The 16,587-nt window shown below is 55.1% G+C and overlaps 2 protein-coding genes across 5 annotated transcripts; both read right to left on the bottom strand.

Moving 5' to 3' along the window:
• Positions 1-8,099: 8,099 nt before the first annotated feature.
• On the bottom strand, positions 8,100-14,310 carry PIDD1 (p53-induced death domain protein 1). 4 transcript variants are annotated; one of them, XM_072790504.1, is made up of 16 exons: positions 14,072-14,310; positions 12,630-12,963; positions 11,940-12,353; positions 11,399-11,608; positions 11,256-11,310; positions 10,883-11,084; positions 10,673-10,798; positions 10,372-10,551; positions 10,143-10,293; positions 9,885-10,020; positions 9,643-9,793; positions 9,455-9,560; positions 9,223-9,341; positions 9,031-9,144; positions 8,714-8,919; positions 8,100-8,488 (listed from the first exon to the last, which is right to left on the bottom strand). In XM_072790504.1, exons 2-16 carry the CDS (start codon positions 12,922-12,924, stop codon positions 8,230-8,232), a joined length of 2,724 nt encoding a protein of 907 aa, XP_072646605.1. In that variant the 5' UTR covers positions 12,925-12,963; positions 14,072-14,310; the 3' UTR covers positions 8,100-8,229. The 4 variants fall into 4 exon arrangements, with proteins under 4 accessions (XP_072646605.1, XP_072646606.1, XP_072646603.1 ...); XM_072790505.1 differs by having other exon boundaries at positions 8,714-8,820; positions 9,437-9,560; positions 14,072-14,093; XM_072790502.1 differs by having other exon boundaries at positions 9,437-9,560; positions 14,072-14,092.
• Positions 14,311-14,577: 267 nt separating this feature from the next.
• Positions 14,578-16,569, bottom strand: LOC140613596 (uncharacterized). The gene is made up of 3 exons (XM_072792032.1): positions 16,500-16,569; positions 15,295-16,329; positions 14,578-14,979 (listed from the first exon to the last, which is right to left on the bottom strand). The coding sequence occupies exons 1-3, from the start codon at positions 16,567-16,569 to the stop codon at positions 14,933-14,935; spliced, it is 1,152 nt and encodes a 383-aa protein (XP_072648133.1). The 3' UTR covers positions 14,578-14,932.
• Between the last annotated feature and the right edge of the window lie 18 nt (positions 16,570-16,587).

The raw sequence follows: 16,587 nt of genomic DNA, 5'->3' as shown, positions 1-16,587 counted from the left end.
TTAAAACATCCCCCGCCCGGGACGCCCGGGGGGCTCAGCGGTTGAGCGCCTGCCTTTGGCCCAGGGCGCGATCCTGGAGACCCGGGATGGAGTCCCGCACCAGGCTCCCTGCACGGGCCGGCTTCTCTCTCTGCCCCTCTTTCTGTGTGTGTGTGTGTGTGTCTCTCATGAAGAAATAAAATCTTAAAAAAAATAAAAATCCTGCCCCTGTGAGAGTTTTTCTGCTGGCATTTGAAATTCACCTCCTTTCGCTCCATGGGGCATTTGTTGAACTCTGACACCGACCCTACACGTTCTGGGGCTTCCACAGTGTGTTAGGTTCCCCAGGCCTGTGCAAAGCCTTGAATAGGAAAAGTCTCTGTTCCCCATGAAATAAGCAGGATCCCTTAACACAGGTTGGGAAGACTTGGTGGTCTTCTGGCCACTCCACTTCTTGTCTTCTCTTTGGCCTTGCCAGGAGCATTGTGGCCTTCAGCACCTCTCATGACTTTGTTGGTCCTCTGTGTTATGTTCTGTACAAGCCAGTTCTCTCCATTTAAGTCATATTCTGTTTAATTCCGATAAGTACTCTTACCAATGCCTAAAAAAAGAGATTACTGGGCCATGGAAGCAAGCGGCAGGGAGATTCACCCTCAACCCCGACACATGCATTGGCCCCATATGGGAAGCCCTACACACATACAATTGCTATAGACTATGATGGCTGAGTTCCAAAGGATAAGTCCTAGTTAGCTTGTGAGACGGTGGAGTGTTGGAAACAGATGCATTTGATACGGCCTTGAAGGTCAGGGTCACTCTGGAACATTAACAAACTGTAACAGATCTAACAGGATGAGCTTGCAGGGCTTAGGAGAAAGGCTGGAGACACAGGGAGGGCTCAGGTCATGAATCATTGTAAATAAACCATGTTTAGGAATGTGGACTTCTCACCGATATGGGGAGATATATATATATATATATATATATATATCTCCATATCTTTCTCTCTCTCTCTCTCTCTATATATATATACACATATATATATTAGTCCCTAGAGCAAACAATTTTTTAAAAAGTCAAACAATATAACCAAGAAGCCAAAAACAGTAATAACATGTAACACTAAATAATACTTGATTAATCTGAGAGAAGGCAGGAAAAAAATTAAAAAGAACATACACATGGGCAGCTCTGGTGGCTCAGTGGTTTAGCTGCGCCTTCAGCCCAGGGTGTGATCCTGGAGACCCGGGATCGAGTCCCACATCAGGGTCCCTGCATGGGGCCTGCTTCTCCCTCTGCCTGTGTCTCTGCCTCTATCTCTCTCTCTGTGTCTCTTATGAATAAATAAATAAAATCTTTAAAAAAAAGAACATACGCAAAATAGAAAAGAAATAGCAAAATAGTTGGCTGAAATCCAACTATATGAATAATTACCTTAAATGTCATCATTAAGGGCCAATTAAAAGATCATCAGACCAGATAAAACATCAAGATTCAAGTATATGGTGATTGCAAGACATGTTAAATAAAAAGACAAACAGTTAAAAGTAAAATTGGGAGAAAAATATACCATGCAAATAATCATAAAAGTATGCTATTATCCAAAAACTGGAAAACAAATGTTGGCAGGGAGAAATTGGAACTCAATGTGCACTTTTGGTGGAAATGTAAAATGGTACAGCCACTGTGGACAATATGGAGATTCCTCAAAAAATTAGAATTGATATTTGACCCAGCAATTCCACTTCTGGATATATTTTCAAAAGAATCGAAACTTGAAGAGATATTTATACATCCATGTTCGTAGCACCATTATTCACAATAGCTAAAATGTGGAAGTGACCCAAAAGTCCATAAACAGATGAATGGATAAGCAAAATGTTATATCTTATTCAGCCCAAAGAAAATTCTGATGCATACTACAACATGGATGAAACATGAGGGCAGTACATAAGTGAAATAAGCCAGTCACAAAAAGACAAAAATTGTATGAGTCTACATATGAGGTACTTAGAGTAGTCAAAATCAAAGACAGAAAGAAAAAGAAAAAAAAAAAAACAAAGACAGAAAGCAAAATGGTGGTTGCCAGGGACTAGAAGAAGGGAAGTATGTGGAGTTATTATTTAACAGGTATAGATTTTCAGTTTTACAAAATGAAAAGAGTTATGGGGCTGGATAGTGAATATGGCTGCACAACAATGTGAATGTATTACAAATGTATTAGAATGTACATACAAGTGAATTGTACACTTAAAAATGGTTAAGATGAGAAATTTTACGTATATGTATCTTAACACAAAGGAAAAATAAAGCAGAAGAATTCATAATACCTGATATTGTAGACTTTAAAACAAAAAGAATTACCAAAAATTAAAAATGACACTTCAAAGTGACAAATTGATCATTCATCAAGATGACAAACAATTTTAAATGTTCATACCCCTAATAACAATGCTTCAGGGGATCCCTGGGTGGCTCAGCAGTTTGGCGCCTGCCTTTGGCCCAGGGCGTGATCCTGGAGACCCGGGATCGAATCCCACATCGGGCTCCCGGTACATGGAGCCTGCTTCTCCCTCTGCCTGTGTCTCTGCCTCTCTCTCTCTCTCTGTGACTATCATGAATAAATAAATAAATCATCTTTTAAAAAAAAAGGAAAAGGAGATAATACAATAGATCATACAGATATTAAAGGGATAACAAGGGAACATTATAAACAATTTTATCTCAGGAATTGAACTTATATGGACAAATTTTCTTGAAAGACACAAGTTGACAAAACTGACACAAGAAATAGAAAATGTGAATAGCCCTATATCTGTTACAGAAATGAAATTCATGAGTAAAAACCTTCCCATAAAGAAAACTCCAGTACAGATGGCTTTACAGGTGAATTTTACTAAACAGTTGAAGATTTTTTAAAAAATTAACTTGACACAACTTTCAGAAAATTGAGGAACGAGAATTTCCAAAACATTTACGAGGTCAGTTTTACTCTGATAAGAAAACCAACAATGCATTACTAAATAAGAAAATTATAGCATAATAGTCTTCATGAAAATAGAGGTAAAATTCTTTTGGGAGGGGGCCCCCCTGTGCAATGTAAAATTCTTTTTTTTATGTTATTTATTTATTTGACACAGAGAGAGAGAGAGAGAGAGAGAGCAATTACAAGCAGGGGGAGAGGGAGAAGCAGGCTCTCCACTGAGCAGGGAGCCCCATGTGGGGCTTGATCCCAGGACCCTGGGATCACGACCTAAGCTGAAGGCAGATGCTTAACCGATGAAGTCACCAGGTGCCCTCCAATGTAAAATTCTTAATACCAAATGAAATCCAATGATATATACAAGGGGCATACATCATGACTACATGCATTTTATTGCAGGAATAGGACCTTGGCTTAACATTTTTAAAATCCAATGTAATTTATCACATTAATAATTTTTTTAATTATTAAAAGAATTATATCTTCTTTAGAGGTATAGATAAATATCTATGACAAAAATGGAACCCTCATTCATGGAAAAAACTCTCAGCAAACTAGGAATTGAAGGAACTCTTATCTGGTGAAGGGCAGCATGAAAAATATTTACAATTACATTTTACTTAAGAGTAAGAGGCACTGGGTGGCTCAGTTAGGCATCTGACTCAGTTCAGCTCAGGTCATGATCTCAGGGTTAGGAGATCAGCTACTCACTGGGCATGCTTAAGATTCTCTCTTTCCTTCTTCCTCTGGTTCCCCCCTCCCACTGTTCTCTCTCTTAAAAAAAAAAAAAAAAAAGAGTGAGAGTGACCTCAGTTCTGCTAAGATTGAGAACAAGAATGTCCTTCCTCACTGCATTCATTTAACACTGTACTGGAGGTCCTAGGCAAGGTAATTAGAACATAAAAATTAGGGATCCCTGGGTGGTGCAGCGGGGTAGCGCCTGCCTTTGGCCCAGGGCTCGATCCTGGAGAGCCGGGATCGAATCCCACATCAGGCTCCCGGTGCATGGAGCTTGCTTCTCCCTCTGCCTATGTCTCTGCCTCTCTCTGTGTGTGTGTGTGACTATCATAAATAAATAAATTTAAAAAAGAACATAAAAATTAGAAATATTCAAAAGGAAGAAGGAAAATCATCTTTAGCCACAGTCAACATGATTTTTTTTTTAAAGATTTTATTTATTTATGATAGTCACACAGAGAGAGAGAGAGGCAGAGACACAGGCAGAGGGAGAAGCAGGCTCCATGCAGGGAGCCCGATGTGGGATTCGATCCCGGGTCTCCAGGATCGCGCCCTGGGCCAAAGGCAGGCGCCAAACCGCTGCGCCACCCAGGGATCCCTCAACATGATTATATACATTGAAAATTCAAAGAAATCCCACCCACCCACCCCCTTGCCATGGGGCTAAGGGCTAATAAGTTTAACAAGGTCACAGGATACTGTCAGGAGAGGATTCTTCCTAAGTCTCTCATGTTTCTGCCTGTCTTAGTTCTAGGCTATCTTCAAGGAGATAGACACACATATACATACACACATATATCCACAGATGTGTAGAGTGAACAGCATTGGATGACAGCAATAGTATCTCCACTAGAGCAAAGGATAGATTTATTACTCAATATAAAAAAGATAATGTCTCCTTTGGGACCAAATTTCAGGCAGGCTTACTGCTCATCATAAAAGAATCCTGTTTCTTGAGGTGCCTGGGTGGCTTGGTCAGTTAAGTGTCTGCCTTAGGCTCAGGTCATGATCTCAGGGTTCTGGGATGGAGCCCGATGTTACGCTCCCTGCTAAGCAGGGAGCCTGATTCTCCCTTTCCCTCTGCTCCTCCCACCTGCTCATGCTCTCTCTCCCTTTCTCTCTCAAAGAAATAAAATCTTAAAAAAAAGGGGGGGTGAATCCTGTTCCATTAAGCTTGGGTTTCCTCTTCTGCAGAACCCCCTACTGCATGTGCAGGCATCAGCGGATCCTCCTCACTTTGCCCTGTAGGAACCAGGGCTTGGGGAACCATGAACTGATACTCTGGTCCTTGCTACTGCTGTAATAAGCTGTCTTTTATCTCTGACCCAGAATTCTTATGCCTTCTGCCAGCATACATGAAACCTGTTCATTTGTAAGTAGGGTAAAAATCTCAGAGCCCTCAAAGCTCTTGATAGATACAAAAATCGGTTGTTTCATACTAGCAACAAACAAAATGAAGTTAACAACATCTTTAGCAAAATATGAAAAGCACAGTATAGTGATAAACCTAACAAGAGGTGTGTAGGACAAAATGTGTGCTCTGAAAGCCACAAAGATCTTGCTGAGTGAAATTAAAGACCTAAATAAATGGAAGGAAGTTCCATGTTCATGGATAGGGAGATACTAAGTTTTCTCCACTCAACCATTCAAATCTTGGGTGGGATGGAAGATAAAATTGTCTATCCCTTCCATGAAAGGCACTATCCCTTTTAACCTAGGACAGTGTCCTGGTGAGACTGTCTATAGCCCCCATTACAGAAATCCCAAGAGCACCTCTGCTTCTCATTTTTCACATCTTCATCTTCTCTGGCCTGGTGAGCTCCTTCATTCATCCAGTTAATTCCTTCTCTGTGTCTATTACCTTATTAGTCAATTTCTAAAGAACATTATCGGGTATAAAAACAACAACAGGGAACCCTGGGTGGCGCAGCGGTTTGGCACCTGCCTTTGGCCCAGGGCCCAATCCTGGAGACCCGGGATCAAATCCCACGTCGGGCTCCTGTTGCATGGAGCCTGCTTCTCCCTCTGCCTGTGTCTCTGCCTCTCTCTCTCTCTCTCACTCTCTCTGTGACTATCATAAATAAATAAAAATTTAAAAAAATAAAAATAAAAACAACAACAACAAAGAATCAGCATTTTCTAGAGTATTTTTTTTAATTATGATTAAAAAAAGAAAAAAGATTATCATTGAAGAACAAGGACCACCAAATCTGGACCCCAGAGAGATGGCCACAAAGCCAAGTGACTGACCAAACCCGTCAGTTGGTGCTAAAAACTCTTCTGTCATCTATAAAATGTAGTAGTCTGTGCTGGGCCCATGTCATAGCATCAGTCTTCCAACTAAAGTGCAAGAGCTTTTCAGAGAAACTCATAGGTGGTGTGATTCGAATAGCTGCAAACACTAGAGATGAAAATGGAAGACCCCAGGCTTATCACTAGATATTCATTTTAAAAAGCCTTTTGAGGGATGCCTGGGTGGCTCAGCAATTGAGCATCTACCTTTGGCTCAGGCCATGATCCCAGAGCCCCCGGATCGAATCCCACATCTGGCTTCCTGCATGGAGCCTGCTTCTCCCTCCGTGTCTGCCTCTCTCTCTCTCTGGTCTCTCATGAATAAATAAATAAAACCTAAAAAAAAAGCCTTTTGAGGGGTGCCTAGGTGGCTCAGTTTGGTTAAGCATCTACCTTCAGCTCAGGTCATGGTCTCAGGGTCTGGGGATCAAGCTCCATGTCAGGCTTCCTGCTCACCAGGGAGTCTGCTTCTCCCTCTCCCTCTGTCCCTCCCCCTGCTTGTGCTCTCCCTCTCTCTCTCTCTCTCTCTCTCTCTCTCAAATAAAGAAAATCTTGGGATCCCTGGGTGACTCAGTGGTTAAGTGTCTGCCTTGGATATGGAACTAGTCAGGCTCCTTACACATGCAGGTCTTGCCCCGGGACAGCATTAGCTTGTTGTCCAGGAAGCAGCAATGGAGCAGCAGTTCTTCCTCAAACGTGCATGGATCCAGGCACTGAGGAAGGCTGAAGACAGAGCTGAGCCAAAAACCCATCGGGCATATCTGCCCCAAAATTCAGGGCCTCCTTCCCAGTGCTCACCACTTTCAGGTTGATCCAGACATAGAGGCCAGAGCCATGGTTGAGAAAAGGGATCCCCAATGCCTTCAACTTGTTAGCGAAATATCTATGAGCTGTCTGCAGCCTGGAGCAGTAAGTGGTAAGTAACTGTCAATCCATTCTGGATGGGTGGGGGAAGACAGCTGTCATGGGAGGAGAAGGTGGGCCCAGGGGTCCAACCCTGAGGACACAGGGAGTCCTGGGGTCTCCCATGATATGGTTCAGGCTGCAGGAGCAGGGAAGAGGGTGGCTGGCCAGACAGCAGTGACAACGAAGGAGCTCTGCCTGGGGAGACTGGCAAGGGGTCTACTGGCCCCAGAACCTCCCATTTGTCTGTCCTCACTCTTTGGTTCCCATCCCCCCACGGAGACAGCTGTGGAAGGGCCTCCCCCAACCAAGCCTCTGTTGCCACAGAAACCCAATTCCCCCCCCCAAGCCTGAGGCCCAGGGCTGTCAGCCCTCACTGTCCCCCGCCTCCACCCCTGCAGCCAGGTAAATTAAGGACCAAGGCGGGCTATGGTCACCGCTGCCCACAGAGATCCCCCTCGGGCTGCTGCCCCCACCTGCAGACCCTCCCAGGGGTAAAATCTCGCACAAACGAAGTGGCTGCGCTCCCCCTCCCCCACTCCCGCGGAAGGGATGGAGGATAGGCTCAGAGCCTGGCCCTGGCCCCAAGTTCCTCATTCAATCTCCCCGTGTCCCTTCCCCTTGGGGCGGGGGGGGGGGGTCCATCCTGTCCGAGGTGTCCCAACCCGTGGACAAAGGAGGCTTGGGGTGGGGGCTGGGCTCCGGCTCCGCCCCTCGTCCCCCTGGAAGGGGGTCCGGATGGTGCCCAGACGGTCACGCTGCCCCAGGCGATGGCTACTCCAGCCACGCACAGGTCCGCACAGGTCCACACAGGTCCGGCGGGGTCCCACGTGTGCGCCCCCCGCGGCCTGGCCTCCGCCTCGGGGACTCAGCCCCAGCTCCGCGGGGACACTGTGCACTGTGCCGGGGGCGGGGGGGGGGCGGCGGAAGGCAGACGCGGAGGCGGGACCCCTGCGCAGCGAGCACCTGCCCGCCGCTGCCAGCGATGCGCAGCCCCGCACGCAGGGGACTTGGTATCCGTGGGTGCTGCACCGGTACTTTGTAGCTGGAGCCTCTCTCCCTTCTGGGCACATGGGAGCAACGGGGGGGTGGGGGTACTGAAGTCTTTACACAAGGTCCCCTCCCAGCAGGGCCCGGCCTCGGATCTCAGCCCACCCCTGGCCTTCCACCCGCTCCTCTACCCAACAAATAAACTGAGCTCCAAGAAGCAGCCACAACAATACATATTTGTTACACGTGGGAGGTCACTGTCCGCATATTCAGGGAAGGCTTGAAAATGGGGACCCCTGACCCTTTGGCAGGGTCCATCGGGGCCATCCCAAAGTCAGTGGGGTCTATGCCTGGGCAGACTCCACAGACTGTGGTGCTGCAGGGTCAGCTGGGTCAAGGCCCCTGGGGGCCAGGCTTGTGCGCTGGATGCTGTCCTTGTACTTCTGGCGGCCAAGCTCCAGGATGGCCCTCACCTCCTCAGCTACATCCAGCCGGTCACTCTGCTCCAAGGCCCGCAGGAGAAGCCCCACAGCCCCTGGTTGCCCAGCCTGGCGCTCAGCCCAGGAGAAGAGCATATGACGGATCTGGCCATCCAGGTCATCCCTAGTGGGGAGGAGGATGGTCATAGAGAGGCCCAGCCACCCACCCAAGGTTCTGCTTACCCACCCAGAGTAGATTCCAGCTCCCTGGGTGGGGTGAGCCTGCTTGCCCTGTCCCCATCCACCTTGGATGGAACTTCAGCCAGCCTCTTGTGAGGCTCTCCAGATGGCCAGGACCCAGGGCTGAGGCTGGTCTGGAGCCAGCACCAGAAGGCCTAGAGGAACTCACCGGAACTCATGACGGATGCGCTGCAGCTCCCGGTAGGGCAGGCCCAGGTGCAGGGCCACAGCCGGCCAGTCAAGGCCCAGGCGCCCAGCCACGGTCAGCAGGTTGCTCTGGGTCAGGAAGCCAGTCTCAGCATCGCCCAGGTTCAGAGGTGCCAGGGAGAGGCCAGGCCCCCGCCCCTGCCCCAGCCCCTCAGACCCCCGCAATCTCTGTGAAAAAGAAGGGGTGCAATGAGCCCTGCCTTCTGCCCCTGACCACCCCCAGGCTTCAGTGCCGCCCCTGCCCCCTTCATATACAGCGCCCACCACCCCAGGCCATACCGGCAGCTTGATGGGTAGAGTGGCCATCCACACGGTGTCCATGCCCTTCTTCTGCCGGGCAGCCTTGGCCTCCTCAGGCACCTCCTCAGGCACTGCTCCCCGGTAGAAGGACACCTAGCATTGGGATAAGATGAGGTTCAGTGTTCTGAACTTTGTCCAGGCAGCCAGGGGTACCCCACCTGGCTGACCCACCTGGCCCCTCACAGCCTGAACCTGCCGGTCCAGGGTAGTGGTCACGTAGACCTCCTTCACGTTCTTCAAGTGTGAGTAGAAGACAAAGCAGACCCTGCCTTCCACGCAGTCTGGGCGTTCTACATGGAAGGGATGGGCTCAGCAGGGAGCCTGGGGAATGGACCTGGGGAATGGACCCCAGCATCCCCTCCATAGGGCAGGCAGGGCGGCGTACCAGCGTCCACATCAATACCCTTCTCAAAAGCGGCGAAGAATTTTTCACCCTCAAACATCTCCACCGTGTCAGAGGGCTCAGGGCCTCGGTAACGGTCCAGCAGTCGCCGCAGGGTGGCATCCACCTAGGGGAGCACCCACTGGCTCTGAGTTCAGTGCCCCACACCCCTACGCAGGCCCTTGCAGCCCTCTGGGCCCCACACCTACCTTGTCACGGGGCAGGCATTGCAGCAGGACCTGCTCTGGGTCCCGGCGCCTCTGCAGGGCAATGAGATTGACTCGGTGCAGACGCAGCCGCTCCCAGGCCTTCCGAGCCAGGTCTTGCACACAGGTCTTGGTGGTGTACCAGAGCCAGTACCTGGGTGGGCTCAGGGGTGAGCAGGGCTGCACAGACAGGCTGGGGGAGGGGAGGGGGAAGGGCTGAAGATGCTGGGGCTGGGGGCACCGACCAAGAGAAGTGGGTGACCTGGAAGCGAGCATACAGGTGGGTGAGCTCCAGGGCCACCTGAGCTGTGATGTCATCCCAAGCAGCTTCAAGAGGGGTCCGGTACAGCAGGTGAAGACAAGAGCGATCCAGACTCAGGCCTGAGGACGCGAGGGAAACACCGGCTGAGGCGTCCCTGGCAGGGGCTCCCCCACCCCAAGCATGATCCCCTCAACCCAGGGGCCATAGATTCAGCTCGGCCCAAAGAAGGGCCACCTCTCACCTGTGACCCCAGGGGGCAAAGGCAGCTGCACAGTGACAGGCTGGAGGAAGCTAGGAGGGCCACCACTCTGTGAGAGGCACAGCAGGGGGCTGGCCGCAGCCTCAGGCTCCCCCAGCAGGGCTCGAAGTTCTCTGCTGGCCATGCGCACCACCTGGGGCAAACAGGGACCCCAGGCTTGCCTATGCGTTGAGAAACCACCCACCATCCACAGAGGCTGCCCTGTCCGCACCTGCATGCAGACACTACGAGGCTCTTCGGTGGCCCCAGGTGGGAATGTGACCTTGACCCCGGGATATCCTGAGCAGCACAGCAACGTCCCCTCTGGTGGCACCAGGCAGGTGTTAGACACAGGACGCGAAACCACGAGGAACCATGAGAAGTGGGGCACCTGGCAGTGAGCCCAAAGCCGCTGGGCATGGGAGGTGAGGTCAGAGGAGACAGAATCGGAAAGGATAGGGACGGAGAAAAAGTGGGGGTGAACAGGGTGTAGGCGGAGCTCCTCCCAGTGCCCCTTCCCAGACGGCTCTCACCTTGGGTGCCTCTTCTTCCACATGAGTGTCCAGGTCACCCCAGCTATCACCACTCAGGGTCCTGACAACCACCTCCCGGCAACGCCGGATGCGGGGGGGCACGAAGAGCAGCCACAGGCTCACCTTCTGCCAGGCAAGGCTGTCGTGAATACCAGGGCCACATCTGGGCCCTCCTCACCCGCCCCCCACCCCGACTTGCCCTGGTCGTGCCTGCCGGAAGGCCACCCCGTGGGGCTGCAGCTCCAGGACACCACTGAGCAGGGAGTCATGGGGACCCAAGGGAACAAGGCGTGGCTCTGGCAGCCAGAGACGATACTGGATGTTGACAGGGCTAGCAGTAGCCCCAGCAGGGAACTGCAGGCGGACGCCACAGGCCAGGGTCACGGAGCAGCCTTGGGGAGTCACAGGGAAGCTGTGTGACAGAGTGGGCATCAGGTCAGACAATAGAAAGGGGTGTGGCTGAATCGGGCACCCCTGGGAAACTCTAGAAGATCCCTGGGGCCTGAGCGAGGTGCACATTATGGATAGGGTGACAGGGTAGAGACGTGCTTTTTCAGCAACACACACATACACTCACACACACCTGTCCACATCTGAGTTCAGGAACAGTCTGGGCATTTCCAGGATCACCGGCGCCTCTGTGCAAGGATGGGCAGCTGTTAGTATACCTACAGTACCTACATCCTGGCCTGTCTGTGGTCTGACCCTTCCCAGGAACAAGCCTACCTGGGGGGCTTTGGGGGGCAGGTAGAGCCTCGCCCAGGGGGTTCCCCTGAAGGCGCACAAAGGGAGCGTCCAGGAGCTCCGGGGGCACGTCCCGGAGCTGGTTGTCCCTCAGATCCAGCCGAGTGAGCAGCGGGAGGTGTACCAGGCCGGTGGGCACTGAGGTCAGGAGGTTGCTGTGCAAAACAAGGAGCCGCAAGGACCGCAGCCCCACTGTGGGGAGATGCCAGCTTAGGGCCAGCAGAGGACCACCACCCAGGGCCACGCCTAGTCCTGGCCAGGACAGGATACTCATGGCAGGCCCAAGCAGAGAAGCCTTTCCAGTCTCTGCCCCATGGCCAGACTCGGGGAGCTTGAAATCCAGGGAAGGAAGGGCAAACGAGTGCCACCTGGAGGAGTGAAGGCTCCAAGGTGGCCAAGATTGTGTGTGCAGGGTCCCCTGTGGAGGACAAGGTGGGGCCCACAGAGAGCGGAGGCCAGACAGTGGCCAAAAGGCCCTCTCCATCAGGCCCAAGGAGCCAAAAGGGGCCTGACCCCTACTTACCAAGGGAGGTCGGGAGGCCCTGCAGCCGGTTGGAAGCCAGATTGAGCTCCGTGAGGCTGCTCAGGCCTCCAATCTCAGGGGGCAGAGTGTCCAGAAGGTTCCCTGAGAGATCAAGGCGCTGCAGGGTGGAGAGAGCTCCCAGCGCTATGGGCAGCGTTTGCAAACGATTATGGGTCACAGAGAGGAAGGTAAGGGAGGGGAGGGCTCCGAGGGCCTCAGGGAGCTCTGAGAGGTGGTTGTAAGAGAGCAGGAGGGTGCTCAGGCCACGCATCTGTGGGATGCAGGCCGGCAGCGTCTCCAGGCTGTTGAAGCTCAGATCTAGGTGGGCCAAGCGGGCCAGGCCACTCAGGCCAGCGGGCAGTGTGGTCAGAGAGCCCCGGAGGCAGGCACCCAGCACATCCCAGTGTTGTCCACCTAGAAAGGGGGAGAGCAGATGTGGCCCTCAGGGCCGGAATCCCAGGGCTCAGCTCAGAGGCACAGACCTCTCTACCCCAACCCCACCCAGCGAGGGACAGAGACCCCAGCAATGCAGGGAGACAGGGATGCATACGACAGGCTCATCTCGGCTGACAGCCATCACCCATGACCTGCCCCAGAAAGAATAGCCATGCTGCTGTCTGCTGGGGGACACCACTGGGCAGCTGCAGCATGGGCGGGGTTGGGACAGGGCTGGGACCAGGTGGGGCTCACCTCTGAGGACCAGGGAGCGAAGGCGCTGCAGGTTCCGCGGCACCTGGGTCAGGGTAGCCTCTAGCAGCTGAGGGTCCTCGTGGCCACTCAGCTGCAAGAACTCCACTTCCCCCAGCTGAGGGGGTCGCTGGGCACAGAGATGGAGCAGCCGGTGGCACCCCCCAGGGTACAGGTCCAGGCTCAACCGGTTCCCAACCAGGAGACGGAGCTCCGCATCCGCAGCCTCTGTGGCATCTCCTGCAGCATCTTCTGTAGCAGCTGCCTGGGGCTCCAGCCCCTCTGCCTCTGCAGCCATCGCCCACCGGCTGTCCTCGGGGGCCAGACATGTCCCAGCCTGCCAAACAGGCCTGCTCAGACAGGGCCGGGGAGGCTGCAGAGTCAGGGGGAGGAGTGGGGAGAGGGAGGGAGGCTGGGCCCTCCTCCGTTCAGGGGAATGGGGACTCTGGCTGGGGCGGGGGGGGGGGGGGGGGGGGGGGGGGGGGGGGGGGGGGAGTTCCCCTGAGCCAGACCAGCTGATGCACAGAGCCCAGAGCCTCCCCTGGACAGGTCACTTTTGAAAGAGGGCTGGGGAAGGAGGACCCCAGGACTGGGAAGGCAGCCCAGAGCGAGATCTGTGTGCAGAGGAGCCCAGAGGACCTGGCTGGGGGGAGGAGGGAGAAATGAGGCTTCACATTCCACTTCTGGAAATCTGAAGGAGACCCCTAGAGCTGTCCTGTCATCCTGGCTGTTCTGTCCCCCCCACCCCAAGAGCTGGAGGTCCAGCCCCCCTGCCAACCTTCACACCCACCAGCTTTGACCCGAGGCTGAGGACTCTACCACGTGGGGACAGTGGCCCAGGCCAGGAAAGGGGCGATTGTGCCCACACAGGTCAGATAAGTGAATGGGGTGGGGGGGTGAGCCACTGGGCAGCGCGGAGTCCTGGGGATGGGACGCTGGGGGAGGGGTCTCCCCGCTTCCCGTCTGCACCGAGGTCGCGGTCGGGAGCAGTGGCCCGGCACTCGGGGCTCCGACGGGGCCGGTCCTGGCCGGGAGAGCGCCCCCCCCCCCCGCCCTCGCCCTGCGCGTACCTGCGCTCCGGGCTGGGCGCCGTCCCGGGTGGGCGCCCCACGCCGGGTTCCCGCTGGCGCGCTCGGAGCGGCCCAGGCGTCGGGGGCCCGCCCAGGCCGGACGCCGCGGGGCTGGGGCGCAGGCGGAGGCCTCGGGGTGCCCGCACCCCCCGCCCCGCCCCTGTCCAGCCTGCAGCCCAGGAGACGCGGCCGCGGACCCCAACCGCCAGCCGCCGGCCCCGCGGTGCTCGGCTTCCTGCTCGTCCGCCTCGGGCCGGCCTCTCCCGCCGGGAGGCCCGCGTCGCGCCGCCCAGCCCGCCCTCCCGGAGATTCCCGGCCCCGGCCCGCCCTGCCCTGCAGCTGTGCGCTCCCGGCCGGGAGGTGAGCGGGTGCAACCTCGGGGGAGGGGGGCCCGGACGCAGCTGCGGCCTCAGATCCGCCTCCTGCCAGAAGCCAGGGCAGCACGGGTACCGTCCCCGGCCAGCCTCTGGGGCCTCCTTCTCCGGGAAGCCTTCCTGAGGCTCCTCTAGCGGCCTGGGCCCAGCTCCTGCTATCCTGCTTTAGCGGCACTTTGGCCAGGTGCCCCAGCAGGGGGCTAGCCCATGCCTCCTCTGCCTCAATCTTTGCATCTCACAGGGAAGGAAAAGGAGGCCCTGACATCAGAGTTTGCCCCAGGTCACCGGAACTAAGTGCCACAGCTGAGAACCTCACACTAGGTCTGCCTGTGGAGAGCCTGCCAGACCTGTGCTCGTTCACCTGCTCTGCCCCAGATCAGGGGCTCCCACGCCACCAGCCGCCCACCCACCAGGATGGGCAGTTGGGCCAGGCCTGCACTTGCCCCGGCTCCTGGCCCCCGTTGTTTCTGCGAGGCTGCCAGAGACTTAAACAACCACCACAGGGCGTTACTCAGCTTTATTTTATTTTTTTTAAATATTTTATTTCTTTACTCAGAGAGAGAGAGAGGCAAAGACACAGGCAGAGAGAGAAGCAGGCTCCATGCAGGGAGCCTGATGTGGGACTCGATCCCAGGACCCTGGGATCAGGCCCTGGGCTGAAGGCGGCGCTAAACTGCTGAGCCACCCGGGGTGCCCCATTATTCAGCTTTAAAAGGGAATGAAATTCTGATATGTGCCAGGATATGGAGAGAATGTCCGAGAGGGTAAATAGAGTCTGCTTCCACGTCTGCATCCAGTCGGGACCCCAGAGCAGTCAAATGAGTCCAAAGTGGTGGGTGCCAGGGGCTGGGGAAGTAGGGAGTTACTGCTGAGCTGGTGTGGACTCCCAACTTGGGAGGACGAAATCCCCTGTGGGTAGAAAGTGGTGACAGCTGTGTAACTGGGAAAACACCCAGGGCCACTGAATTGTGCGGCTGGAATGGCAAACCTGACATATCCTGTCACCTCCAACGCCACACATCACAACACGCCCCACCCCTGATGTCCCCATTTTACTCTGTGTGGGGCCTTGAGTGAGACCTGTGCCCCACCTCTGTCTATGATGGGGGTGATGACAGCGAGGGCACCCCAAGAGTAAGGAGACCTGCCTGCACCCACCTGTGTCTACGATGGGGTGATGACAGCAAGGGCACCCCCACAGCAGAGAGACCTGCCTGCACCCACCTCTGTGTACGATGGGGTGATGACCCTGAGGGCACCCCACAGCAGGGAGACCTGCCTGCACCCAACTCTGTGTACGATGGGGTGATGACCCTGAGGGCACCCCACAGCAGGGAGACCTGCCTGCACCCAACTCTGTGTACGATGGGGTGATGACCCTGAGGGCACCCCACAGCAGGGAGACCTGCCTGCACCCAACTCTGTGTACGATGGGGTGATGACCCTGAGGGCACCCCACAGCAGGGAGACCTGCCTGCACCCAACTCTGTGTACGATGGGGTGAGGACCCTGAGGGCACCCCACAGCAGGGAGACCTGCCTGCACCCCACCTCTGTACGATGGGGTGATGACCCTGAGGGCACCCCACAGCAGGGAGACCTGCCTGCACCCCACCTCTGTACGATGGGGTGATGACCCTGAGGGCACCCCACAGCAGGGAGACCTGCCTGCACCCCACCTCTGTACGATGGGGTGATGACCCTGAGGGCACCCCACAGCAGGGAGACCTGCCTGCACCCCACCTCTGTACGATGGGGTGATGACCCTGAGGGCACCCCACAGCAGGGAGACCTGCCTGCACCCCACCTCTGTACGATGGGGTGATGACCCTGAGGGCACCCCACAGCAGGGAGACCTGCCTGCACCCCACCTCTGTACGATGGGGTGATGACCCTGAGGGCACCCCACAGCAGGGAGACCTGCCTGCACCCAACTCTGTGTACGATGGGGTGATGACCCTGAGGGCACCCCACAGCAGGGAGACCTGCCTGCACCCCACCTCTGTACGATGGGGTGATGACCCTGAGGGCACCCCACAGCAGGGAGACCTGCCTGCACCCCACCTCTGTACGATGGGGTGATGACCCTGAGGGCACCCCACAGCAGGGAGACCTGCCTGCACCCAACTCTGTGTACGATGGGGTGATGACCCCGAGGGCACCCCACAGCAGGGAGACCTGCCTGCACCCAACTCTGTGTACGATGGGGTGATGACCCTGAGGGCACCCCACAGCAGGGAGACCTGCCTGCGCCCCACCTCTGTGTAGGATGGGGTGATGACCCTGAGGGCACCCCACAGCAGGGAGACCTGCCTGCACCCCACCTCTGTACGATGGGGTGATGACCCTGAGGGCACCCCCCCAGGACTGGGCCGGCTCTGCTCCTGGTCCCTCTCCAGTCCCCGCGGGCCTCTGCCCCTGGCCCCTGACCCCGGCTCGCCCCAGGTCTTCGGGCCGCCGCCGCCTCCCTTCCGCGTGCAGCGTTATTACTCTCGTGCATCCTCGCTCGGACGAGCAG

The sequence above is a fragment of the Canis lupus genome, chromosome 21 (genome assembly GCF_048164855.1).
Source record: "Canis lupus baileyi chromosome 21, mCanLup2.hap1, whole genome shotgun sequence".
In the NCBI taxonomy this organism is placed as follows: domain Eukaryota; kingdom Metazoa; phylum Chordata; class Mammalia; order Carnivora; family Canidae; genus Canis; species Canis lupus.
Note: the sequence above shows the minus strand (reverse complement) of the source record. Positions and strands in the feature narration are given on the sequence as shown.

What these genes read in the sequence shown, in the direction of transcription:
- PIDD1 (XM_072790502.1), bottom strand. Translation starts at nt 12,924, where the DNA reads ATGGCTGCAGAGGCAGAGGGGCTGGAGCCCCAGGCAGCTGCTACAGAA. An exon ending in TTTGCCCCCTGGGGTCACAG is followed by an intron (nt 10,021 to 10,142) that starts GTGAGAGGTGGC and finishes TCGCGTCCTCAG; the next exon opens with GCCTGAGTCTGGATCGCTCT. An exon ending in CAGGTCACCCACTTCTCTTG is followed by an intron (nt 9,794 to 9,884) that starts GTCGGTGCCCCC and finishes GAGCCCACCCAG; the next exon opens with GTACTGGCTCTGGTACACCA.
- LOC140613596 (XM_072792032.1), bottom strand. Translation starts at nt 16,569, where the DNA reads ATGCACGAGAGTAATAACGCTGCACGCGGAAGGGAGGCGGCGGCGGCC. An exon ending in AAGACCTGGGGCGAGCCGGG is followed by an intron (nt 16,330 to 16,499) that starts GTCAGGGGCCAG and finishes CATCCTACACAG; the next exon opens with AGGTGGGGCGCAGGCAGGTC. An exon ending in TCACCCCATCGTACACAGAG is followed by an intron (nt 14,980 to 15,294) that starts GTGGGTGCAGGC and finishes TTCTACCCACAG; the next exon opens with GGGATTTCGTCCTCCCAAGT.